General features: G+C 38.4%; 1 protein-coding gene across 2 annotated transcripts in view; it reads right to left on the minus strand.

The window, feature by feature from the left end:
• Window positions 1–424: 424 nt before the first annotated feature.
• Window positions 425–27882, minus strand: part of LOC126333165 (MOXD1 homolog 1-like) — a 158633-nt gene continuing 131175 nt past the window's right edge. For both annotated transcript variants that reach the window (XM_049996717.1, XM_049996718.1), the window contains exons 7-11: window positions 25855–26018; window positions 18873–19115; window positions 14816–15006; window positions 10053–10416; window positions 425–2960 (exon numbers count right to left, since the gene is read on the minus strand). In XM_049996717.1, the coding sequence (XP_049852674.1) occupies window positions 2772–2960; window positions 10053–10416; window positions 14816–15006; window positions 18873–19115; window positions 25855–26018 (1151 nt within the window). In that variant the 3' untranslated portion in view covers window positions 425–2771. The remainder of the gene's footprint in view (window positions 2961–10052; window positions 10417–14815; window positions 15007–18872; window positions 19116–25854; window positions 26019–27882) is intronic.

The following is a 27882-nucleotide window of genomic DNA, read 5'->3' on the forward strand; positions in this document are numbered from 1 at the left end:
TGAATGTGGGCACAGTAAGAATCAATGTTGTTTCTAAAGGCTTAGTTTTTGGTACTTAGTGAAAGATTGTGATATACAGGCACATACTTTTCCTAGGCTGTATGTTGTGTAAATTATATTATGATCTTAATTCCAGTTTATTACTACCTCCAAAACTGACTAAAAACTGAAAGCATGCAACATATAAAACAAAAATTTTGTGTCACCTAACAACTTGTAGTGGTGTAATCAAAACACATTATGTTTGAAAATGACATTATGTCACAACTACATCTCAGAGAGGATTGCAGCCTGCACCAGTGAAATGTGTAAAATGTGTACATGTTCGGAATGCTTGTAATGTTGCTGAAAAACAGTAGTCTCGAATAGTTAAAAATATTTATTACATATAAAGTAATATTACAAAACATTTACACACAAATAATAATTTTTTTAAAAGTTTAATTTCTCAAAGCTGTGGAAATGTATATAATATAAATATTTTTTTCTATTTACAAAGTATAACTACAGAGGTATTCATTTCAAATAGGTTTTATCACAGTTATTCCTCAATGACAAACTGGCTAGAGGACAGCCTTGCATTGAAATCAAAAATACGTTCCATTACAGTCATATTTGAAAAATTAATAGACAGTCCTAATAATATACAGTACAGCGTACTACTTTGCTTTTGTACAACAGAAAACTACATTTTTTTTCTTCTGTAGTATCACCACAGGTGAGAACATGTTTTGTAGTTAACACTGCTTAGCATAACAGCACAAGAATTTCATCAATACAAAATTATATTTTTCTGATAGTATATAATTAGTAGGCAGTGTTTTAAACAATCATACTTCAAAATTGTACAGGGAAAATGATTTTCATTTGTGTGATAGAAAATAAATATGAACATTTGGTAAAGTAAGAACATCACTCTACAATAAAAACTTTTTCAAAAATAAAATGTAATTATAAAACATGAGCTCAGCATTGGCAGAATGGTTTAATTAGTATGGTAAGAGGAGATGGTCATAAAGTTCTGTCACCTCAAAAAAATGTGGTGTTAGGTAAATCCAATGTTTATATAACTAAGCAACTGTTAACCAAAAGAACAAAAGAAAGGCATAATTTTGTCACCAACTGCAAAATCAGTTTAACATTGCTTCAAACTAGCCACCCATCCATCAAACTCGTTGTAACAGTTGTCCTGGCAGAAATTGTTTGCTGTAATGCAGACAACAGAACTTCATATTTTCTAAATTATGAAGAAAAAGAGGAGGTATGGCTTATATGCACCCAAGTCAGTATAGTATAAATATATGAGGACAAGGGCAGTACAAACTAAACATTCTCTCCAACATAATTCTTTGCAGTAACAGATAAAAACTCAGTATAATGAATCTCGAAATTTGGAAACCAACAGTTCATTTCTCAGGAGTTAAAGATAAACTAAGGATAAAACAAAAAGCTTTAGAAGGTGGTACAAATAACAAATGATCAGAAAAAAGTCAATACTGCCCTTAACTTCTAAGAGCTATATGGTAGGGGCTTGCACAACAGGAATGCAAAATAACCATGACCCATAAAAGGGAGGAAAAGATAAAGAAAAGCACACAGGAAACTTGAGTTTCACATCACCCCAAGCAAAAAACTTGAAGAGCTTCATGGCTTTAAATTCCATTTATAATGTTTTACACATCCTGGGCTTTTTTTTAGTCTCTTGTTCTAAAAAGATAGAAGAGTTCAGTGTCCTGCCAGTGATGATATCACAATGTTCAACAAGGATGGAGATGAAATCACCTGTGTCCTCTACAAAGGAGCCATCCTAATATTTGGACCCTCCTCAGTAAAAATGGAAGCTCTTCACCCTCAATTCTTAAGAAGAAATTCAAACTTTTTTCCTTGGTTTTGGTGGTCTACTACATTTAAACTATATGTACTCTTTACCTTACTTTCTGACTATGATATTCCAATTTTGTACCAGAAAGAAATCAACTGAAAATAGACAAGCTATACATTCTAAGCTATGAAACAACTGATAATACAGTTTTACAGAATTTTCTTTGCCTTGACTTTCATATTTTCAGAACATAATTAAATTCAACTGATTCCTTTCTGTTACATGTCATGACAACCAAATGCTAATGTTCCATGGGCTTAGAATCAACTTTTTAATTCCTTTAATGCAACTTAGCTTTGGTGCACTTTTAGGAACTCATGTTTCACACCCATAAGGCAGATGGCTTTTCATCGCATCTCAATCACATTCTTTAACATTATTTTAGTGTAACTGGTTCTTCCGAGATTATTTCTCTCTAGCGATGCTGAATCACACAAAGATAATCTCATCTTGAGTGTCTTCAGTGTTTCACAAACAAATTTTCACATATAAATCAACTGTTTTTGTAAAAATACATAAGAAAGTAGTTCAAATGCCAAGCTTGTGGTCTGATATATGTGACTATATAGTGACACTGACACTTTAATTACATGATTCTTTACTTGATCTGTACCCAAACAGCAATTTGGTCAGAGTTCTTCACTTTTGGTTACATCCAGTCTTCTTCATGAAACCACAGACATCAAGGAACATACTTATCTTTCACTTTAAAAACATCTCAAAAGTACAAAACTGTTTCTGCAAATAACTGCATATCAAACAACACAGGAACACAGCATCCCATAGGAATACATTTTGCATGAAGAGAAATAAAGTGTGACTATACAATATTTGTCATCAATTAGCTTTGGTGCATAGCTTTACGATTTTTTTTATTTTTATGGGTACCTCATGTTGTGTGTAGAGCACAAATAAAAAGCAACAGCATCGTTATAGACAATGGGATATGTTGCGCAGCAATTCCTCTAGGTTGCTCCGACTGCAAGGGATGTCTGGTACTCCCATGACACAGTGTCAGTGACCTCGCAGATGCAGATGGAAGATCCGTCAGGTTAGGAAACGAGAACACATCAGCTGGCTGTCAAAAGATTTTAAGTTATAATTCAGATAGCAGTTATTTAATACATAACAATACTTGCAAAATGAAGGTACTAAGTATAAAAAAGAAAAAAATCTTTAATTTATTATTATTTAATAACAAATAACTTATATGTTCTAAGAAAATAATAAACAGAAAAGCGATGAGGCAATGACAGTACTATATTTACCTGATTGTAAGATGAGGTTTTTTCCCATTTGAAAAATACGGGCTGATTTATACTCTTGGACTAAACTACTGTTGGTGAGGTCAATGTTTTTGCATTGTTTATTAGATTAATACAGAGGTTACCTTATTAGAGAAGGAAAGTTGCTACTCGCCATATAGTGGAGATGCTAAGTCGCGATAGGCACAGCAAAAAGATTCACACAATAATAGCTTTCGGCCATTGAGGCCTTTGTCAACAATAGACACACATACGCACATCCACACAAACACTCACGCAAACGCAACTTGCACACCCATCTGCAGTCTCAGGCAACTGAAACCACACTGCAAGCAGCAGCACCAGTGCATGATGGGAGTGGCGACTGGGTGGGGATAAGGAGGAGGCCGGGGTGGGGAGGGGTAGGGATAGTGTGGTGGGGGTAGTGGACAGTGAAGCACTGCAGTTTAGATGGAGGGCAGGAAAGAAGGTGGAGAGGGAGGGGGGGGGGGGTAAGTAGAGGAAAGAAGAGAAATCAAAAGAAATTAAAAGACTGGGTGTGGCGGTGAAATGATGGCTTTATAGTGCTGGATTCCTCCAGATGTCCCATGAATAGGCTGGCATAGGATGGTGCCATGCAGGTGCTTGAAGATGTACCCTGGATTTGTTAGTAGGTAATGCCTTCAAAGGAGAGGTAATTCTGGGTAAGGATATAATTGGTCATGGCAATTAATTCTCCTTTGAAGACATACCCCCACTTCGACAGCTGCCACCCCTTCTGTGGAAAGAAGTCCCTTCCATACAGCCTAACCACCCGTGGTCATCGCAGCTGCAGTGATGAGCAGTCCCTCTCGGAATATACCGAGGGTCTCACTGAAACCTTTGCTGACTGTAATTATCCTCCCAACCTTGTACAAAAACAAATCTGCCATGCCTTATCTTCCCAGTCTACCACCACCTCCCAAGTCCCACAGTCCAGCTACAGAGGAGCATTCCCCTCGTAACTCTGTACCATCAAGGACTGGAGCAACTGAATTACATTCACCGCCAGGGTTTTGGTTTTGATTACATCTCCTCATGCCCTGAAATGAGAAATGTCATGCCCACTACTCTTCCCACCCCTCTTACAGTGATATTCCGCCATCCACCAAACCTACACAACATACTCATCCATCCTTACAGGACCCCTGCTCCCAATCCCTTAGACCTGGCCCATACATCCTCCTACCACCACCTACTCAAGTCCAGTCACTAACATCACCAATTCCCTCAAAGGCAGGGTTATCTGTGAAACCAGTCATGTGATTTACAAACTAAGCTGCAACAACTGTGCTGCATTCTATGTAGACATGACAACCAACAAGCTGTTTGTCCGTATGAATGGCCACCGACAAACTGTAGCCAAGAAACAAGAGGACCACCCTGTTGCTGAACATGCTGCCAAACATGATATCCCTCATTTCAATGACTGCTTCACAGCCTGTGCCATATGGATCCTTCCCACCAATAACAGCTTTACTGATCTGCACAGGTGGGAACTTACCCTGTAATACATCCTACGTTCGCATAACCCTCCTGGCCTCAATCTTCATTAGTCACTGTCCTCACCCATCCAGCCCCCCCGTTTCCATTCCAGTACTACACAGCCATCATTTCACCGCCACACCCAGTCTTTTAATTTCTTTTTATTTCTCTCTTTTCCACTACTTACCACCCCCCACCACCACCTTCTCTCCTGCCCTCCGTCTAAACTGCGGGCACTTCACTGTCCACCACCTCCACCATACTATCCCCCCCCTCCCCGCACCAGCCTTCTCCTTACCCCCATCCAGTTGCCTCTCCCATCATGCACTGGTGCTGCTGCTCGCAGTGTGGTTTCAGGTGCCTCAGACTGCAGATGTGTGTGCAAGTTGCATTTGCATTTACGTGTGTGTGTGTGTGTGTGTGTGTGTGTGTGTGTTTATTGTTGACAAAGGCTTTAATGGCCGAAAGCTATAATTGTGTGAATCTTTTTGTTGTGCCTATCGTGACTCAGCGCCTCTGCTATAAGGTGAGTAGCAACTTTCCTTCTCTAATATTGTTAAAGGTTACCTTACATTTACAAATGATACTTTGGCTATTGAGATTCTGTACAAATTTATTTTGAAGAATTTTAAAGATTAGGGCATAGCAATGCTTTTGTCTGAATAGACAGGAGATTTCCCAATACACTGAAGCACTTGATACAGTACTCATCTTGCACAAACAATCACACAACAATTGACTCATGGCACTAGTGCAAGGGATACACAAGAAGCAATGAACTAGCCACTACAACAATCTAATGCTCTGCTTGAAAATTGACAATTTTGTGAAATCCAGGAGGAAATAGCATTAAATTCCACCAACTTACAAAATTTTTCTTGTACTTGAACTGCGGAAAGATCCATTGTGGAGTTAGTACCAACAGACATCACTACATCACAAGAAGAGCAAAAGCTCAAGAATTGGACTGAATTGTGATTGTGATATTTTATTTATGTATTATTGTAGTTGTCATTGAAACATATGACCAGCACCTAGAAGATATTGTCATCCATGTTTCACTACAGTTCAAGCACAGCAGTACATAAGAGTTGGAGTGGTAACAGTGACACCATTTGGCCTGAAACTACCACGAGTGCAGTGAAGAATCCATTTGTACTAGGAATAGGACAAATATTCAATAATACCATACATTTTTGTAGGAGATACTAAAAGTCTAGATTGGGGCCAGTGCTGTACTTACATATTTTGTGCAGCAATACCCTCAGCACTCATTGTAAGATATGATGGGACAGATAAGAGGTGTGGGGGCTGCTGGTTCTATGTAGCTAATATGTTTGGAAGCAAAAGAAATTTTAATATTCTCACATTAGTACAGAAACAAAAACTGTTATGTGTTCAGGAAAAAAAAATTATGTTCTCTGGTTCCACCATAACCACAACCTCAGAAATGTCAATACATTTGGAAGACAGGTGTCCTGTTAGGATGATGACGACGAATATAGTGACAGCACAGAAGACAGTAAATAATAAAGACAGTGAGAATAAAAATTAATTTAAACCATTTCTTTTTGTTTATTTTTATTTCTCCTTGTATTATCAAAATGGAGCCAATTAATAAATGGTGTAAGTTGAAAACAGATGCATTGTTAACTTTTTAGGCAGACACCTTACACTCATAAAAGTTGGTAATTCTGATTAGTTATAATACATTAAAAATAAATTTTTCTCATGGAGCCTCTTTAAAAAAAGGGGGGGGGGGGTGGATGGGAGGGGTACCTTATTTTTGGGCTGTCTTATACTCGGGTAAGTATGGTACATGAAAAAAATTAAGTCAAGCAAATGCTCTCCAATTACCACCCTCAATTGGCACACAACTGCAGATAAAGAATTTGAAAATGGTAGTGGACCATAACAGTTTTGCTTTAAATACCAGTGCACCAACAAGAAGTTTCATGCCACAAGTCGACTTAATAGCGAATGGTTAAAATTTTAAAACTGGAAGTACATTACACATTGAAAATAGGAGCAAAAGATAAATATTGCAAATAAAAGATGAAAATGAAGTCATCAACAGCAGATGCAAATGTAACATTTTAAAAATAATTCCCCCTTTACTTCCTTTCAGTTTTTAGCTCTACTCTTTGATCTACTTGTTGTCTGTGGCTTATTAATAGTACATCATTAATTTAATCTTGATCTCGCCCCCCCCCCCCCCCCCCCAACCTCCAAATTTTTCTTATTCTTCATTTTATTTTCATCAACTACGATCACATAACTTCAATTTCACTTCTTTATTTGTTGTTTGCTATTTTTCCACTACTCCTTCATCTTCTCCCAGTTTCTTTTCTTCTGCCACATTGTTTCTCCTAATTATTTCTTCTGCCTTGAAAGCCTTCTGAATAGAGCATTTTTTGCTGAAAAAAGGTTTCTTAATGCTTTCTCTGACTCTTATATGTTCTTTCTTTTTAGTTCATATTAACTGATTCTTCTCAAAATCAAATGGTTCAAATGGCTCTGAGCACTATGGGACTTAACATCTTAGGTCATCAGTCCTCTAGAACTTAGAACTACATAAACCTAACTAACCTAAAGACATCACACAACACCCAGCCAACACGATGCAGAGAAAATCCCTGACCCCACCGGGAATCGAACCCGGGCGTGGGAAGCGAGAACGCTACCGCACGACCACGAGATGCTGGCAACTGATTCTTCTCTCACTTCTTGGCAGAATAACATAATAACAAAAGAAAAGCACTATATCGCCTATGTCCTACATGATTAATTAAATCAGGTTAACTGGCTTTTGTCTCCTACACCATCATCAGACTTGAACTGACTATCAATTTTGAAGAAGTTACAGTGTTTGTAAACAACATTGATTTCTATTATCCAAGCTACGATTGATTTCTTTTTCCAAAAATACAAGAATATTTGGTTTGTTAGCCTGTTCTCATTGATTTGGTAGAGATGTCTACAGAATTTAATCTTATTCTTGGCTCTGCCATTACTTCTGATATTTTCTCTATATTTTGTAGCTGGAGAGAGATAAAATCTACTCACCAAGCAGTGTCACAAGAAAACACATAATAAGTATTAAAATTTGCAAGCTCCTCCTCCTGGCAGCAGCGGTGAATGGAAGGAAGAGGGGTGATGGAAAAGGACTTCAAAGAAGTCACCCCAAATCACAGACTTACTGGACAGGATGATAAGGAAAGACTGATCATTGGGGGGCTGCACCACATGAGATTTGAAAACCGGAGACCTTAAAGATAGATAAATACATTTATTTCCCCCCCACCTTTACCACACACCATGCATTTAGCTTTCCACTCTTATTGACTCATGCACAATGTTTTGTCAATATTATCTGTCTTGGATATTATCCTATCTTCCACCTTTAAGCTCTCAGGTTTTCAAATCATATCTGGTGCAGTCCCCAACAATCAGTCTTTCCTTCTCATCCAGTCCAGTAAGTCTCCCCTGATCTGTAGTTCTGGGTGGCTTTTCTGAAATCTTGCTATTTCCTAAACCTCACCAGCCTTTTTCCTTCGCCCCTTCTCCTTCAATCCTTATGCCAGATCAAGAATCCACTGACTCCAAAAGCTTGCAAATTTTAATATATATATATATTTGCCTTTAAATATGTCTGCTTGTGTGTGTGTGTGTGTGTGTGTGTGTGTGTGTGTGTGTGTGTTTTCACCTGCCATTGCTTGGTGAGTCGATTTTTACCTATCCAATTACATCTTATTTCCGAAAACTGATTATAATTTTTCTATTGGCCCTTTCTTTTCACTTATGAGACTATTTTTAATGCTTCAAAAGCCACAAATGTGTCATCATGTATCCCTCCAGCTTTCCTTCCCCCCAAAAAAGTAAGCCCCCCCCCCCCTCCCCACACACACACACAATGTTTAGCTCTAGTTAGTACATTACTGCTCTTTTGTTGTATTCAGACAAAGTCTTCTCTTACACTACAGATTTATTACACATCTTCTGTATGTATTGTGAAATATTTCTCATATTTGAAAAGGTCTACTGTAATTTGCTTTCATGTTATGGCTATGAGAGACAGGTAGCTTAAGAGATTGGATTTGGTCTGTAGTCTATTCTTACCTTCATGACATTTAATAAGAGGCTGTTGTTTATTCCCAGGTTCTTCACATTATACTGACTCTTCAGACTTTGTAACAAGGCTTTTGTGGAATGGCTGACACCTAATCTCAAGCATCTGATCATTCAGGTTTTCCAGCATCTCTCTGGCACTCTGCTATGGGTCAAACAAATCTGTGATCATTCGTGCCTCTCTTTTGTTCATGACTCTCCATTCAAGATAATGTGCTCTCCAGTCAAGTTATTTTGATTCTCCCACATCATCATATGTCAATTAATATGTGCTGCTGTGGTACTGTGTCAGATGCCTTATGGAAGTCAAAAAATACTGCATCGTCCTGACTGACTTGACCCATGGCTTTCAGGATGTCACACAAGAAGAGCAGGAATAGAGTTTCACAAGATATGTTTTTGAAATCCTTGCTGGTTGGCATGGGAGAGGTCATTTTGTTCAAGACTAATTAGATATGAACTCAGAATTTGTCCTGAGATTCTGCAACAGATGTGTGTCAGTGATATTGGGGTCACTTCTGATATCCTTCTTATAGATGCTTAAGACCTGTACTTTTTTCTCTGATGGAACTATGGTATATTATTGATTTGGTGAGGTGCTAAGTAAGGTGAATATAGTGTATATAACCTGACAGGGATTCCATCAGGACCTGATACATAATTCATTATTAGCTATTTTAGTTTTTTTTCAATGCCACTGACTTTAAAATGTGTGGCACTAATCTATGCAGGGGTGTGAGAATTAAACAAGGACAGTACTCCTGGCTCTTTGTAATGGAACGACTGAAAGCAGAATTGGAGATTTCTGCTTCTGCTTTGCTATACTCAATTCTGGTTCCTGTGGCTCCCATCACTTATGAGACTATTTTTAATGCTTCAAAAGCAACCCCAATATATGAACATAATTGCTTTGGCTTTCATGAAAGGTATTTTGATAAGATTCTGTGGTACTTGTTGAAGGCTCTATGCTTTGCTCTGGTGAAAGCTCTATACTTTGCTCTTTTGATAGACAAATGCATTTTATTAATCATCTTTCTATCCATATTCCTATGCTATGTTTTCTGTACACTGTGTAATAGTTGCTGTTTCTTTCCAGAGACTATACATCATGGAGGATCCTCCCCTCAAAAATGGTTCCACTGGGTACATATCCATCCAATTTTTGGTTAGTTATTACAATTAAAGGCTAAGCATTTAATGCAAGCAGTCAGTTTTGGTACTATATTTTTGCATGATATTTACTTCAAATAGGACATAATCTCATTAATACTTACAATAGCAAGATCATCTTCTCTGGTGCGACAAAAGACCATGTGTTTCCCAGCATACAGTCGCTGCTCAACAGGACTGGCTAAAAGTGGATCAGACCATGGCAAATCTTGAAGATGTGCAACAAGTGACCGATTGCGAAACTCTTCAGGTTCACGGATAACGAGCTCTCCAAAAAGTCCACCTGTACCTTCATCCGCACCCTCTGTAACACCTTCTTCTGTAAAGCCACGCATACGTTTCAGTACAGATATTGCTTGAGCATTAGCTTCATCATCCAGCTCAACATCAGATTCCAAGACGGGGAATGTTGGTGCTGTAGTAGTGGTAGTTGTTGTAGTTGAAGCCCTCATTCGGAGTTGTGACACACTGTAAAAATAGACATGTTTTTAAACAATGGGAAGTCCTGGTTGGAATGTCAACAATTACAAAAAGGATAGTCTGCTACATCCCATAAAGATGATACATTGAGTTGCAGACAGGGATAAAAATGACTATTATACCCTGAGCTTTCAGTCAAAGTTTCCTTCAGACAAGAAAGGAAAACACACACTCATTCAATCAGGCACACCTCACACACACATGATAGCTATATCTGGCCACTCTGACCAAACTGGCCTGAGTGGCCAAAGACAGTGGTCATGTGTGCATGAGGCATGCCTGTTTGAGTCAATTTGTGTGTGTTTTCCTATCTTTTCTGAAGAAGTCTTTGGCTGAAACCTCAGTGTGTAACAGTCTTTTCACTGGGCCTATCTGCAACTGAATGTGTGTCTTTATGGTAACTAATGACATATTTTTAAACATAGTTAAAAATCTTTCATCTAAATTAGAGGTATGCTGTAACTGTCAGTGCAACTATAAAATTTTTATCCAATTCCCGCTGTTTTCAGCATGGTGGTGGAAGTAAAACATTAAAGGAGAGCAATGTGACCCATACAGTAGTTGATTAGACAGATAGCATACATGAGAACTTTTTACTTTGCAGTGCTTCAGCAATCGTGAAAAATTTAATGATTATAAAGAATCCGCCTTGATTGCAAATAGAAACTAGATGGTGACCTAGGTTTCAGTGCAGATCACCATGCATTCTTCAAAACACACTAAAACTACAAACTGCCTAAAGAGGCAACATTAATACAGTACGCCCAAAAGGGAAAAAGACCTGCATAAAATGTAAAATAAACAGTATGTGAGTACCATGTCAATAGCTGTACATCAGAAGCATGCTTCCTCACGCCAGCCAATGATCGGTGGGCTGCGGGCTCTCAGGTAAACTGAGGTGGCACCAGCAGATAGGTTGTGAGAATGTGAGAAAGGAACGCGCATGCGCAGATTGAAAAAATGGCCTTCTTCCATGTGATTGGCATAAAATGTATTACGAAAGTGATCTGATGACCAGGTCAAAGGTCTCTAAAGGTCTCTAAATCCATAAAATTCTAAAGGACTCTAAATCCATATGGATTTAGAGTAGCCTTCTCCACTAATAATAATTTGAAAAAGAACCTAATCCACTCTTTACACTCTGCTGGTGATAAACTTTCTCAGTCAGTTTACAAAATTACCTGCGGTGACTGTCCGAAATATTATATCAGTCAAACAGGTCAAGCTCTAGCTATTAGATATAAGGAACATAATCCCACCAGAAGTGGTGACAGTACGCGAGGTTCCACCTTCGCTGAACATCTTGTACAAATGGCTCATGCGCCTAATCCCCTAGCCAGTACCGAGCTGCTTCATTCTAAAATTAAGGGTATGAACTTAGACACATTATAAGAAATGGAGATTTTTAAACATCTATGGTATGATAAAGACTGCATCCTCAACAACCAAGTCCAGTTAAAAAACAAAAAAAAATTTTGAACGTTTTATCCCCTGGCTCAGTGCTTCACATTCTACCATACGATGTAGAAGATAGCCAATGCATTCATGCGACCGCTTGGTGTCACAGATGGTCAATTCATTCAGTCACGCTCTAGTTCCCTTAGTTTTAGTTATGGCAGCTGGCCTTACAAATGTGGGCACACTAATACAATACACATGCTTTTTTCTTTCGTTGAACGCCTCATAATGAATGAGTCTTGTACATGATCACAGTATTCGCACTTCTTACAAGCTCCAACATCGCTAATATGGTCCAAATTGCCATTCCCATTCAGTTATAATTATCCAAGTTGAATATGGTGTTGCAAGGATGTTTTTAGTCATATTCATTCCAAGTCCGAGCTCTGGCATAAAATTAGGTAATAAATCCATAGCCTTTTTTAAAAAAACGTTGAAGTGACATTGTGCATCTCTTCACACATATACACATAACTTTGCATACCATTTTGGTAACACCTGATATCACTAATCACTTTGACCTCTGTCAGTCAATAGATAATAAGGGCGATGAAAGTGATGTACATCCTTTCACACATGTATATTAAGCCTGTTACATTATTTGACCTTTCACGTCGACAGCTATTAGAACATAAAGGTAGTCTGTCTGTTTCACACTATATTCACAGACCTCATTTGATTAAGCTTCATGGTTCAGTACCTCAAGTACCTGATTTTAAGAAACTAGTTTAGCTTTAGGTTCTTTTTACACTATTTTGGTACATATCTGATAGCACTATTCAAAATGACCTCTGTCGGTCATTAGATATTAAGGGCAATGAAGGCGACATTGTATGTCCTTTCACGATATTACATTATGCCTGTCATACTAATTTGACCCTTTTCTGGACAATAGCACTTAGGATTTAATAAAGTAACTTTACACACTTCTCCAAGCATCATCAAATACTATCACCGACCCCAAGTAATTGAAAAATGGGTTATTCATCCCTCATATTTTTAGCCTGCTTCTAGCTTATGGTATTTTGTCTGTCCTGCATGCATGCATTTTGACCATCCCTGGAATTTGCTATCCCATATATATAGTTTTAGCCTTACTTCCTGCGCCTTTGACCCAGTCATCGGACCATGCCTCTTTAGGCAGTTTGTAGTTTAGTGTGTTCTGAAGAAGGTGTGGTTATCTGGGCCGAAATCTAGGTCAACATCTGGTTTCTATTTGCAATCGAGGCAGATTCTTTATAGTCATTAAGATAGCATACAAGTATAGCCTGTCTGTAAACTGACGAGTAAGCAGCACTTTTGGTGGAGGAAGTGGTCTTTCCTGGAAGGAAACCACACCTACCATTCAGGATGACTAAGAATCAGTTTCCCACCTAGCAGTGCGGTGCAGTGCGTGGTGATTTACAGAGACTATGTGTGCATTTCTTGTATTAACAGTATTAGTTACTAATTTCTGTGTTTTGCATACTGTTAACAGATTTATTGTAAAGTAAATACTCCCAGGTGTGTTTGAGCTCCATGTTGTTATTCATGTGAAAGGCACACTTTGGAAGGACCATTATAACACTGGAAAACAGACTGTATTTGTTCCATGTAACATGGTTGGGTAGAGAGAGTGGGTATTCACCTGCTCACTTTCAGTTCACAGAAAGACAATAGTGTTTGACTAACATATTAGATGATACAACCTGTTGATTTTCTTTCTCATGGCGTGAGAAATGCAAGAAAAAGACAAAAAGAGGCACAGTTTCTCTCTCTCTCTTTCCCCTCACCACATACAAGTCATTCGAGTCAGCCCCCCCTTATCTAGTATTCCTTTTTATGTAAAACCACTATTAGGTTTCAAAATCTTCAATGCCTTTGATGTCTGCTGCAGTCACTCAGCTGCTGAAGTCACATCTTAAGTTCTAGTGCTGTGTGGTAAGAAAGTTGGACTATGATATTCTGCTGATAGTGTGTGTGTCCATGCAAGGGTAAATGTCTTGAGTACCTCTCAACAGGCCTTGTAACACATAACTCACCCATGTACACAAACCTATCAGTTACATGTGTGAGGATTATACCCAGTCTCTGAGAGATAAATCAGAGAGTGGACACATGGCAGCTCTCAAACACAACCACACAACAGAACTAGCACAGTTTCAAACTGTGAAAGCAATGCTCATGATTTGTACCTCATTTCTAACAGCAATGCCTTCAATAATTTTGTTTGTAGATTAAAGGACATAAATGATTGACTGAACAAACACTGTTTTTTTTTTTTTGCCTTGTTTCACAGTTTTATTACTGCACGGGTTTCAGGGCAGTGTTTTTTTAGATAATTTACAATGTTTCACCAAGAACCCACAGTTGATTCAGTTAAAATGATAAATGATTGAATTTTAATCAGAATGGGCAAAAGTCAAGGAAAGGATTGTCCCATTTGTATATGTACTAAACATGAGGTTTAAATGTTGGGGCTATAAACTGCATATTGTGCAAGTGTGTAGTCACAGTACATGAAGTTTTTGCTACAGACAGGCATTTAAAGAACACAGAAACGTGTCAGGAGTTATCATCTTTGGTGCAAGACGTGTGAGATAGCACATAGGAAATTATACAAGAAATTCATTTGAGGTGGAGTAAACTCTAATGGTCAGGGGTGAGGGAAGAACTCTGATAGAATTTGTTGAAAGAACCATTCTGGCAGTTTCTGAAAGTTATTTAAGGAGACAACACAAACATGTCAGGAGATTATACTAGTTTAATATTATTTTGGAAACATCCAAATTGTTTGTACAGTCTTTAATTCCTAAGATGATGTGTTTTTAATGTACTTCACTTATATACTCCGTTTATCAATTTCTACTTTTCATTTAAGTTCTTAGGTTGTCTCTCTCCTATGATATTTATCATTCTGAATTATACTACTGTCTAAAATTTTACTCACCTATTTTCAGGTTGGTCAATTTTAAGGAACATCCTTTCCACAGTATCCATATCTACATCATAGAATTCCTTCACATTAAAGGTCTCAAAAAAATATTTTACTGGTGTCATACTGTAACAGGCAGCCAAATTTGTTTTTGGATAATAGAGAACAAATGCCAGACACATTTCTTGTTTTGTTGAGAATCCACCCTGCAATCACGAAAATCACATTCACATTATAAACTGAAGCACTGACATTCTGCAAAATGCATTTCTAGAGCAAAATCATTATTGTGTGAATCATGTGGAAAAGTAAAGCTATCACTGTCCAGTGAGAAACACACACAAACTGCCTGTTTATATTAACATTTTACCAGACATGTCACAAGTCAGTAGTTTTACATATACAACCTGTACATGTTTCAAAATTAACTGCAGCTGTTTACTGATGACTTATATAATAATAACCCAACAATACAAATAATTCCAACATACAGAGTAAAATTAGCCAGTGACCATGTTGTTGAGTAGTTAAGCCATTGTGTAGTTGAGGTAAGACTCTATACACTGCTAATCTTGCGAGCATAGTTCTTCCTTGGGGATAACTAGCAGGGAAAGAAAGAGAGAGAGAGAGAGAGAGAGAGAGAGAGAGAGAGAGAGAGAGAGAGAGAGAGAGAGAGAGATCCATCTGGATACCATACCTGCTCCACCCCTCACCTCATTAGTCACCTGTGAATACCCAAGAAAAAGACCTAGCCTACGGACCCAATCAGCACAACTATTCCTGCCTCATCACAGAGACGCATTACCCTATCAGTCTGCCTCCATTGCATAGTGGTAGTGTTTCCACCTACCACACAAGGGGCCAGGATGCGATTCCCGGTAGGGGACTGGGTGTTTTGTGTCCTTCATCATTGTTGACCCGCAAATCGCCAAAGTGGCATCAACTAAAACGGACTTGCAATATGGCAGTCGAACACTCCCGCATGGGGCTTCCCGGCCAACAATGCCATATGATCATTTCCATTTCCATTACCATATCAGAGGCAAGGCAACATGTAAAATAGTATGTTACATTTCAACTCTGCTTTAACTTCTGCACAGCATTTTATATGGGAAATACCATCAACCTGCTGTCCACCTGATGAATGGCCACCACCACAGAATGGCCACCACCACAGTTCCCAAAAATTAAGTGACTAACTAATGGCAGAACATGCCACTGAGCAAAACATAATCAACTTCAATAGCTCTTTCACAGCCCATGCCATCTATATGCTATCTCACAATACCACCATATCTTAATTATGTAGATGGGAACTGTCCTTCCAACATATCCTTTGATAGCACAATCCCCCTGGCCTTAATGTCTGCTACCCCTGTCCCACAATCATCTCTATATTGTGTACACTCCACTCCACTCCACAATCTACATCCACACATTGTTCCATCAGTCAATTCCTGCCCCCCCACTTCATCTCTCCCCCCCCCCTTCCTACTTCCACCCCCCTCCCCCTCACCACTTCCTCATGTACCACATGCAACTCCCCCATCTGAGACAGGGCAGGCTCACCAGTGCAACATTGCTATCTCATTCCCTTGCTGTCTCTCTCCCCCAGCTGTCAGCCTTCTTTTCCTCCTACTTATTTCTTTCATCCTCTCAGCCCAACAAAGCCTGCAGCAGCAGGTCAATATAGCTAGCCAGTACAATCTACCTGTACTTTTTTCCATCTAAAGATTGTTCTGAGGAAGAATGTTATCTGAGCACTAGTTGTGATTTCAATCTTGTTTATGTACCTGCGGACTGCTCTACATCTCAACTCTTTGATTAACTATATTTTATTCAGAACTTCCCAGAACCATGTTGCTAAATGTAATCAGCTCCAGTTATCCTTCTATTTGTGGTCTCATTCATTAATACACACTGTAGCACATATACACAAGTACATGAAAATTAATGTTTGGAACAAAATGAGTTGTTCAAATTTTCTGTCTGTACCACAATTAGCATGGTTGAAATCTTATACAAGCTACAGAAAGTAGGCTATTTTTACAGATAGGAGTATATATACATTCAAACTGGACGAACACCAAATGTTAACTTCTTCAGGTGTCTTATGCTAGGCCACCAAGCAGGGTGGCACAGTGGTTAGCACACTGGACTTGCATTCGGGAGGACGACGGTTCAAACCCATCTCCAGCCATCCAGATTTAGGATTTCCGTGATTTTTCTAAATCATTTCAGGCAATTGCCAGGATTGTTCCTTTGAAGCGTACAGCCAATTTCCTTCCCAATCCTTGCCTTATCCGAGCTAGTGCTCCGTCTCTAATGACCATGTTGTCGACGGGTCATCCGTCTCTAATGACCTTGTTGTCGACGGGTCATTAAAACACTAATCTCCTCTTCCTCCTATGTTAAGCCACCTGACCTTAATTCACAAAAATTGTATACCAAAGATGTGATGGACTGTCAAATCTTCAATACCTCTTGGTGACATGTAAACTGCAGTGAAGAATCTAAAGAATCACTCAAAACATTGGTCTGCATTATTATAAGGCACTGTATCACAGCAGTCTCGTATGAAATCTTCATGATTCTACTGTCCCATCATATCTGAATAAAGTTTCACACTTGCTTAGAAAGCAGAATTCCTTGGTCAATGTCACTGCTTATCATATGAATAATTATGTCATATTCTTTAGAAGTTTCCTAATCATAATTTTTTGACAGACTACACTTTGGTTGCTGCTGATTATGAATTTTTTCAATATGATTCAGTTATCCAGCCAATGAACCTAGAAGCTGACGTAACGTTAAGCTTTTGAAAAACACAAAACAAATGACTTTGTCAGCATCATAAACCAGAAGTTATTTTAAAGCAAGATATGTTTATCTATAAACTGATGGAGAGAGAAAAGAAAAAAAGACTACCTTATGTACCACAGCAGTGTGGTCAGAGCTGCCTTGACAAAACCAGCACAAATATAAACTTGAAGAATAGCTTAACAGTAAGACAATAACTCCTTAGCTGATTAGAACAGAGCAGTGATACAAGGGATAACATAGATGAGAAATTCTACAAATTTCTATGAGATACAAGAATGGCTGTTAAGATGAAGATGATAATCTGTAGAAACAGTGTCTGGTCTACAATAATGCAGACAAGACGAGATGCAGTACAAAAAATAATTTGCATGCTACTGATATAAAAATATTAATATGAATGCATGCCATTAAAAGTTTATCTGTGCTCAGCGAAGAACATGTCAAAACAATGGCAACCGCCATCAAACTACCAGAAAAAAAGGAGAATAACTGAAATAGAAGCCTCAAAAATTAAGAGAACAAAGATAGCCAGTCATAAATAAATAATTTCTCAACAAGCAATGAGAAATATTAGTGGAAAGAGACAGAAATTATGAAGCACTTGACCACAACAGATATAACATCAAGACTACATATGGTAAAGAAGTAGAAGAAGAAGGAGAAGAAGATTGATGTGAATAATTTCAATGAGATTCATCATCTCGTCCATGGGCAATATATTACTGCACAAATAATAAATAATACAGAGTAGTAATCACTAATGTTTACAACAGTGTCACTAAAATTTACTAAACATTCTGACTGGAGCAGCTGGAGATAGCAGTCATGTGTGCATGAAGTATGCTTGCTTGGATGAATTATCTTTTTTTTGTGAAGAAGGCTTTGGCAGAAAGCTCAATGTGCAACAACAGTCTTACAGTGTACCTCTCTGGAACTCAATGTGTCATCTTTATGATAAGTCTATCCTCATAATATTGTTAATATTTACAATGTAATATATATCAGATCAAAGGAACTGAGGATCCCAGATAGTGGTTAAGCCTATGGAATAAAACTGTAATAGTTGTGTGATTTTCCCACTGTGCTTATGATTTCATTTCTTGTAGATATCTAACATGACTATATTTCATAACAGTATTCAATAATGTCAATACAATCACTACTTCCCTGTGTGTCTAAAAGTAGAACATGGTATTTATGAGATGACACTTTGTCTTGATAATGATAATCTCATTATAGCTGTACTCACATAAGTTGGTTGCTTCCTTTTGGACGTCTGGTACACACATTCAGTGACAAGCTCATCTCCAGGAAGGAATTCAACTTCCTCCTGAAGTCTGCGAGCCTGCTGGTAGTTGAAGTCATAACTATCATCTCTAACAATTGGTTTTAGCTCCTTCTTGTCACGCACATGTCTGAGACGTAAGGCCTTCCCAGCCAAATGAGAGTGCAGGAGTACCGAAACTAGTTTCACACCTGATTGCGGCAGCAGCTGTAACATTTAATAGTGCAAAGTGCTGCTTTTATATACTCCTTTGCTATTGAAGACATTTTTTTTCATTTATTTTCACCTACAAAAGGAAAGAGTAAGCATTCTTATATGCTATACAGAACAGTCTTTTCTTTTCTTTTTTCTTTTTTAAGAACAATCAAACTGACGTTCATGTAAAACCACATGTACAAAGCCATGTGATGAAATATTTCAGAAAGAACTTCAGATACGTGACCTTTTAAATAAACTTCATTTTACTTCTCAACATCCTTTTCTATCTGTCAGATGCAAAGTAACAGACATGAATGAAGTAAGGGCACTTATGGCAGTTCATGGATCTATGGTGCAAATATTTTTTATACACAGCCTGACAAAACAAGTGATGCATCCAGAAGATGCGGTCAAACATAAATATAACTTTATATATCATACATAATAATTATCAGTACTGCTATGCTCTCTGACAAGTAGAATGGCCTGCAGGATACATACACTGGTAGAATATATGAGGGGTGTGAACAGTGTAAGGTGTTGAGCGATCACCATGAAGGACACAAGAGATGCTACACTGTCATGTGAGACAAGATTATAAGCACCTGACAGAGTTTGAAAGGGGCCTCATTGTGGGTCTCCACTTGACCAGCTGGCCAAATCATGCAATACCATGATTTGTGGGACATTTGGATTTTACAATGGCTCTATTTTGGACTGCATGGGAAAGTGATGGCGGGCATACTTGTTGTCAAGTTTCTTCACATACATACAAAAATATCCATGTTTGAAAATATAATTTGGCAGATAAAAAAATCTTCTCAGCTACTGGTGGCAAGAGAAAACAGATATAAAAGATATGGAAATCTGCAAGCTTTTGGAGCTGTTGTCTCCTTCTTTTGGCAGAACAAATGAAGGGAAAGGAAGAGGGATGAAGAAAAAGACTGCTGAGGTTTAGGAAAAGAGAAGAGTTAAGGAACAGTCGACCAGAACCTGGGTGAGGGGAGACTTACTGGGTGGAATAAGAAGGAAGATCTGATTGTTGGTCCCTGCACCAGATGAGATTTGAAAAGCTTAGAACTTAAAGGTGGGTGATGGGTTATAACCAAGACAGGCTTACTTGAAAAACAAGTGCAACAGTCAATAAGCACACAAAGTTAAGTGCACTATATGTGGTACAGAGGTGAGGGGGAAGTGGAGAAAAATAGACTGGTTAGAAAATAAAAAAACATAGAAAAATTAAAGTCAACAAAGAAAAGAAACAGTTACTGAAAACAAATGTGGGGATCACAGAAATTAATGTAAATTTTGGACAGGTAGGTGGCAAGAGCCAAGCAAATCTTGTAATTCCAGTTTCATTCTGCAGAGCTCTGAGAAACTGGTATCAGGACAGAGAATCCAGATAACGTGTGGGATGAAACAGGCACTGAGGTACAATTGTCATGCTGTAGAGCATACTCTGTAACACGATACTGTGTGTTTACACAACTGCCAGTACACAACATGTGCCAATTTACAGGTGGCTCTCCATTTGATACTATCTGCTTAGTCAGTTGCAGGGTTGATATAGGTGGTAGGAGGTTGTGGTGGACAAAATGTCAGACAGAACGGACCTCATTTATGGGCATGATTTTAGGAAATCACAGACCTGTTGAAATAGCAGACTGATATTTTCAAGACCGCAATAACAATGAGTGACTATTTTTTGGAGGGATCAGCAGAATTAGGATTTGATGTGATAGCCTGGGAAATCTTCTTTTGCATTAGGCTGGTGGGTTAATTTTGTACAGTAATGGTTGAGGCGAGAATGGTGGTGTATTGTTACAAATAGCTTGCATCTGCCAAGGCTGTATATCAGTGAATGTTTGACATGAAAAGGATGGTAACTGTCAAAGTGTAAATACTGTTGTTTGTTTTTAGGATTAATGTGAAAGGGGTGTGTAGCTGACCCTTGTGAGGCTTAGGTAACATCTTGCAAAATGGCAATCAGGAGAATGTATTTAGACATTCCAAAAAATTTCAGCAAGCCTGCCTCGCCAACAGTCCGTTTGGCAGAAATGTCATCAATGTATCTAAACCAAACCAGGGGCTGAAGCCTTATGCATCCCGGGAAAACCCCCTCCTAATGGCCCATGGAAAGGTTGGCACAAGAAGGAGCCGTCCAGATTCCCATGAGATTACTCCTGATCTGTTTATATGTTTGCCCCTTAAAGGTAGAGTAGCTGTTTATAAGTGAAGTTGATTAAGTTGAGCAGGAAGTATGTCACAGGTTTGGGATCAGGTGGGTGCTGGTTGTGGCAATACTCAGTAACAGATGGACCATCTGAGTGGAATGGTGGTACACAGGTAGGTGGCATCAATGGTGACAAGAAACATGTATGGTGGGAGTGCGATGGGCAGATTTCACATGATCTAGGTAATGGTTGGAATCTTTAATATTGGAGGGGAGTCTTTGAATTATAGGTGTCGATCAATCAAGGCAGAAGTCCAGTTGGTGAGTGCCTTCAGCCCCTGGTTTGGTTTAGAAGCATAAATGACACCTTTTCCATATAGACCCATGGTGAAGTTGACCTCTTGAAATTTTTGGAATCTCGAAATACATTACCCAAGTTAAATTTCACCTGGCTCTATTTCAAATCTCATGCCACCTTCCTTGGCGTTGACCTAATCCTCACTGAATGTCAGCTAAACATTTCTGTTCACATTAAACCCACAAACGAACAACAGAAATTACATTTTGACAGCTCTTTCAAATCAAACATTCACTCACGTACAGATCTGACATTCAAGGCAGACTCTTTAGAAAAATGCACCACCATTCTCACCTCAACCTTCCCTGCACATAATTATCCCATCAGCTGAATTCAAAAGCATATTTTCCACTCCATCACATCTAATTCTGGTAATGCTGATCCCTCCAAAAAACAATTTAGTACTACACCCCTTGTTAGTCAGTAAAATCCTAGTCTGGAATGTAATAATTAGCTACTTGCCACAAGGCTTTGACTTCCTAAAATCATGCTTTGAAATTAGGTCCATTTTGTCTGCCATTTTGCTCCCCCCCCCTCCCCCCCAAAAAAATATAATCTCTTTAATAACCAGTCAGACCCTAGGCTCTTTCTGCACCTATTTTCCCACCCTACAGCTTCCCGCTGTGTGCCCCTGTGATGGTCCCCAATGTTAAGTTAAGATGTGCCTGTGACAACTTCCTACTACATATATCAGCCCTGTAACTGACAAAACATATCAAAAGGAGAGCCACTTGTGAAATGGCATGCCGTGTACCAGCTGTTCTGTAAATACGTTTGTACTTTTCATTGGTATGATTACCACTAAGTTATCAGTTAGGATGAATGGACATACACAGAGTGATACACAGTATCCTGTTGCAAAGCATGTTCTCCAACAAGACAGTTGTGACCTCAGTGTCCGTTCCATCCCACAAATCACCCACCTGGCCCAAATTTACATTAACTTCTGTGGTCTCTGCATTTATTTTTAGTAACAGTTTCTTTTCTTTGTTCCCTTTTATTCTTCTAGATCTTTTATTTTCTGGCATGTCTGATTGTCCCCATCTCCCCCTCACCTGTCTGTCATAAATAATGCACTTAGCTTTCCACTCTTATTGACTTGTGTGTGATTCTCCCCCCCCCCCCCCCCCCCAATAATGTTCATCTTGCATAATACCCTATCTTCCAACTTCAGGTTCCCAAGTTTTCAAATGTCATCCAGTGCAGCACCTACAATCATGGTTCTGGACAACTTTCCCATAACTCTACCCATTTCTTAAATGTTGGCAGCCCTTTTCTTTCACCCTTCTTTCTTTCCTTTCAGCCTCTCTCTCAGGTAAGTACATTTTTTATTCAAGCACACACACTAACAAAATGTGTACCTCTAACGCTGCACTGAGTCCACCAGACATCAGCACCGAGAAGAATATTACAGGGGTATGCACATAAGCAAACAGCTGGTGGGATGACGTGGAGTGGCAATGGGCAGTGTACCAAATGACACTCCAGGCAGCACTGGCATTCTTCCTCATCTGACTGTAGTAAACACTCTGGGGTGAGGATTGAACATTTATCATTGATTTTCATGTTAGAGTAGGTATGGTGAAGATACTTAGCCACTTTGGTGTTCATTATGGTTGGCATAATGCAACAATTAGAAATATTATGTGAGAAGTGACAGTGACAGTTTTATAAGAGCACAAATATATCTAGGCAGGGTCTTAAGTTATACTGTAGCCCATTGTGGTGCTTACAACAGTGCTGTCAGTTACCAGGGTAGGCTACAGCTGAATAGTGTGTCATGGGGCAGCAACAGAGAGCACAATGATGATGCTGTAAAGTATGCTCTGTCCCTCTCAGCACAGACTACATATGCATCCACCATCTTACTGACACACCACTATAACAGTGCATGCTTAAATTATGCTTTTGTCCTAACTTTCAGCTAAATGTCTATTTCATTTTACTTTTTTAAATTTAGATTCCTACTTCTTTACAACTGTCTTTTTGTGCCACTTATAACTTGTTCAGTCACATCAAATATCAATAGCAAGAAAATGCAACGAAGTCAAGTGAGACATCGAGTAACAACTTAGAATTGAGGTAAACCTTACTAGGAAGAAATGTAAAATCAGAGAATTTTTAGCATTGATCTTATTTGGCTCTTTCACAGGGGCTATGAATTTATGGTGTAGGACCGTGAAAAACGTAATCTTGCAGAATGTAAAATTGAAGTTCCACTGCATTCTCGTACTACACATACAATTTGAATGTTTTTTAGCAGCACAAATGAGTGTTCAGTTAACCAAATCATATTTACTGTGTTTATACAAGATTATCACTCAGTTCTGAATGAGAATAATTAACTGTTTTAAATGAAAAGCTAAGGGTTAAACTTTATTATCAGGCATGTCAATGATGAACCGCCAGTCAGGTGAGCAATATCAGTTTATTCATTATTTATTTTTTGTGGAATCTCATTGGTTACCGTATTTACTCGAATCTAAGCCAGATTTTTTTCCAGTTTTTGTAATCCAAAAAACCGCCTGCGGCTTAGAATCGAGTGGAAAGTAAGCAGAAGTTCTGAAAAATGTTGGTAGGTGCCGCCACAACTAACTTCTGCCGTCGAATATATGTAGCGCTACACAGGCATGCTTTGCAGACACTAAGATAAATGCTGGTGCCAAAACCTCTGAGTCAGTAAATAACTTTTAAAAAAAAGGTGGAAGACAAGCTTTTTTCCTCCACCCCGAGTTTCGACCACTCCATTTTCATACATTATCCAACGAAGTGAATACAAATTCCATATTGTTCATTTTCGAATGTAGTAGCATTTCAATGTACTACGAAAATCCGACTGGCAAGAATGTTTGGGATGTTTGTCAATATGGCCAACTCTACGTTCTTAATTTTTTCCCATCTTTGAGAAGAGATAGGAACTTTTATGAATTGTGAATCGTATGCAGTATTCTCTTCACTATAAGAATAATACAAATATAAACATTTTGCCATGTATTCTTTCATGTTTGCTGCTATCTCATTTAAATCCTGTCTGCCTAATAAACTACGAAACTAGTGTGAAGCAACAGCAAATGCGCAAGAATATACATATCACGTCATGTTTATATTTGTATTATTCTTATGCCTAATAGTGATACAGTCAGAAATGAAGCACAGCAATTGACTAGATTTTTAAATCTAAGATTACTCTAATTTCTGTGCAGAATGTAATGTACAAAAGAGGCGACTGCAAAGATTTTCAAACGGCGAAAAATTTTAGCTAAACTCTCATTCAGAACTTCTTCTGTCATACGCAGTCTATTATTTGGTTCTTGTTTATCATTATCAAAGAAAGCAGCAGTGTAAGTAACAACAAATAGCAGTCTCTTGCTATTGTTTCGCTAATGAGACAATTCCTCTTTTTTTAAAAAAGCAGCGGTAGTGCGCACAAAAGCAATCCATGCCACAAGAAGCAACAGGTCGTAAACCCTCATTATCAGAATTCGACAAACAATGCATGACATAGTACAATAACGCATTTTCAGCTTAGAGTAACGTAATCACCTATAACAAAGAGAACAGCACTTATCAGAGCAAAGAAAAATACGCAATCGATTCAAACCGGACGAAGCAATTCATAAAGGAAGGGTATCCGTATAAATACAGACGGAGCGACTGACGCACAGAAATGGCGACCTGGTGAAGCTCAACTGCTAAGCTTACAACTCGAACCAAACTACTGTAGCTGTATCGCCATTCATTCAACCTAAATTGTGCCTCATATTACAATGGACCACCTTTGTTTCGATTTGGAGGTGCGGCCTAAAACTTTTCTCTCCCTTGAATTTCTAGTCTCAAATTTCAGGTGCGGCTTAGATTTGAGAAACTTTTTTTTCCTTGATTTCGAGTCTCATTTTTCAGGTGTGGCTTAGATTCGAGTGCGGCTTAGATTCGAGTAAATGCGGTATTATCTTATTCTCCAGATATCATATGTCACACATCAATGCAAAATGCTTCAAACCTTTCTTGAGATTCACTGCTGAAAAAGATGAGTTATGGTGCCACCAACATTTTAAACAATTATTCACTGAGGAAAGTCATTTGTTCTTTTAATATCAAATGTCTTGTGAATGGATGTGAACAGAAACAGTGCAACGATATTTTCAAATTGTGAACGGTAAGACAAGAAGCATCTTCTCAAACGAAAATTATGTAGACAGGTGCACATGTGTACTCACCTTGTTGGTGCATGCTCCACTGCAGTAACCAGCCGTTCTATATGCTGGCTGTCCAGGTGGTATAACATGAAGTGGTGTTATTGTAATACCACTTACAAGAATTCCACCATCATAATGGCGTAACTGGTCAGTGTGGAAAACACGAACTCCAGAACTGTCACGACCTGCAGTTCAGAACCAGTAGTTGCAGTTAACTTTGTGATGTATTTCTTTTTTTTCCAAAATGTCAAATTACACACAGAAACAAATAAGAAAAATGTTCAGTCACTGGTCAACCAACACATTAAGACTACAAGCCTAATGGCTTGTATGCACCTTCAGCACAGTTATAATAATTATGACATGTCTTTGATATGAGACCAAAGTATATGTTATATGAATGCCCATGGCTAAGCACACGTTACAAATCCCTTTGTATATGGGGAAGCGCTTATAATCAATGCAAGCAATCAGTAATAATACCAACATAGGTCACTACTTTCATGCTGTTTTTTGTAACAGTAACAGGTCATTCTAGGAAAAATAATGTGATCATTAGGCTGTGAAGATACTGAACAGCCATCTCCTTGTAAGGTAGAGTAGCTTGACCACTAATGGCAAGAGGGAACAGAAAGTATGAATCACTTCCACTGTCCATGATTCAATCATAATGTTTCTGTGAATATAGTTGATGATGTGTCTAAATCTGTGACAAGACATATACAGGCCATTATGTAGCACGGTTACTTTTGCAATAACATGCAATGAATTGCCCATTCTAAAATACCTTGAGCTTTCACAGAACTGTACTCCAGTGTCAGTCTCACCATACATGCCATCTATTCAGTCTTAAACAGCAGGCATACCCCCAACATCTGTATTCTTGGATGATGGGTGTGTCCTTTAATGGTCCCACCATCATTTGTGCACTATCAATAGGAATTTCTGAGCATTGGTATTAAATAAATAGCACTTTATCTAGGCACTTTTTACAACTACTGGTCCAAACCAATACCTCTTTGTCGAAGTCACTCAAATCAGAAGGTTTCACCACTCCTTGCACACTGAATAAGCAATTGATTCTGTTGTATCCATAACAACTAGTATTTGCTTCATATCATATCGCATATCTTTTATACGACCTGTATGGATCATCTCACAGGAGGAAGCTAATCACTGTGCCCTTGCTAGAATGCAGTGGCAGCTGCTATGCAAGAGCACAAGAGCATGTGAACACCCTAACTTCTGACATTTGCAGATTTATTCATTATTTTTCTCTGAATGCTATTAAATGTAATGTAGATGCAGTAATCTGAAATATAGGGCACTTAAATCTACCATGCTGTGCTGCACTGTTACTCCTCTAGTCTACATGTAAAACTTGGCATCAGGATCCCAAGCACACCTTCAGTTGTGCATGTTTTAAGGCACTTTTGCGCATGCGCTACTGGCATGATGTAATTGCCTTATGGGTCAAATACATAAAGATTTGATAAACTATGTGCACAGTTCGCAAGATAGTATATCCCCATTTGCTTGGCATAAATGCCACTGGATGATAGCACATTCCTCAGGTACACCAATTCACTCATTATATCATAAAATTAGATCAGACATCAGTGTATACCATAGATTGAAAAACCAACACCTATTTTGTGGATGTCTGAATGTGTTATAGTATAATTTAACTTGTGGATTTTATTATATATTGTTTCTCAACAATGAAAAGGATAAAAATCTTTCTTTGAAATACAATTATGGAGAATAGGCTCTTGGCATTGGCAGAGAGAGAGATTGGAACGATACTAAATACTTCAATCATAGTATGATCGCAACATTTGCGCAATTTAAAAATAGATGAATAGCTTTTCTTTATAAACATGCAGTGTTAATCATGCTGCAGTCTAGTTTCCTCTATTTAAGGTGTACCTACAGTGCAGCGTAACATGTATTAATGTTAACTTTTATGTGGACTACAAGGAAGGACAGAATATTTCATAAGGGGAAATTATGTTATTTTCCTGCCTCAGAAAATGAGACTTGGTGAGA

This window comes from Schistocerca gregaria, chromosome 2 (assembly GCF_023897955.1).
Source record: "Schistocerca gregaria isolate iqSchGreg1 chromosome 2, iqSchGreg1.2, whole genome shotgun sequence".
Classification (NCBI taxonomy): domain Eukaryota; kingdom Metazoa; phylum Arthropoda; class Insecta; order Orthoptera; family Acrididae; genus Schistocerca; species Schistocerca gregaria.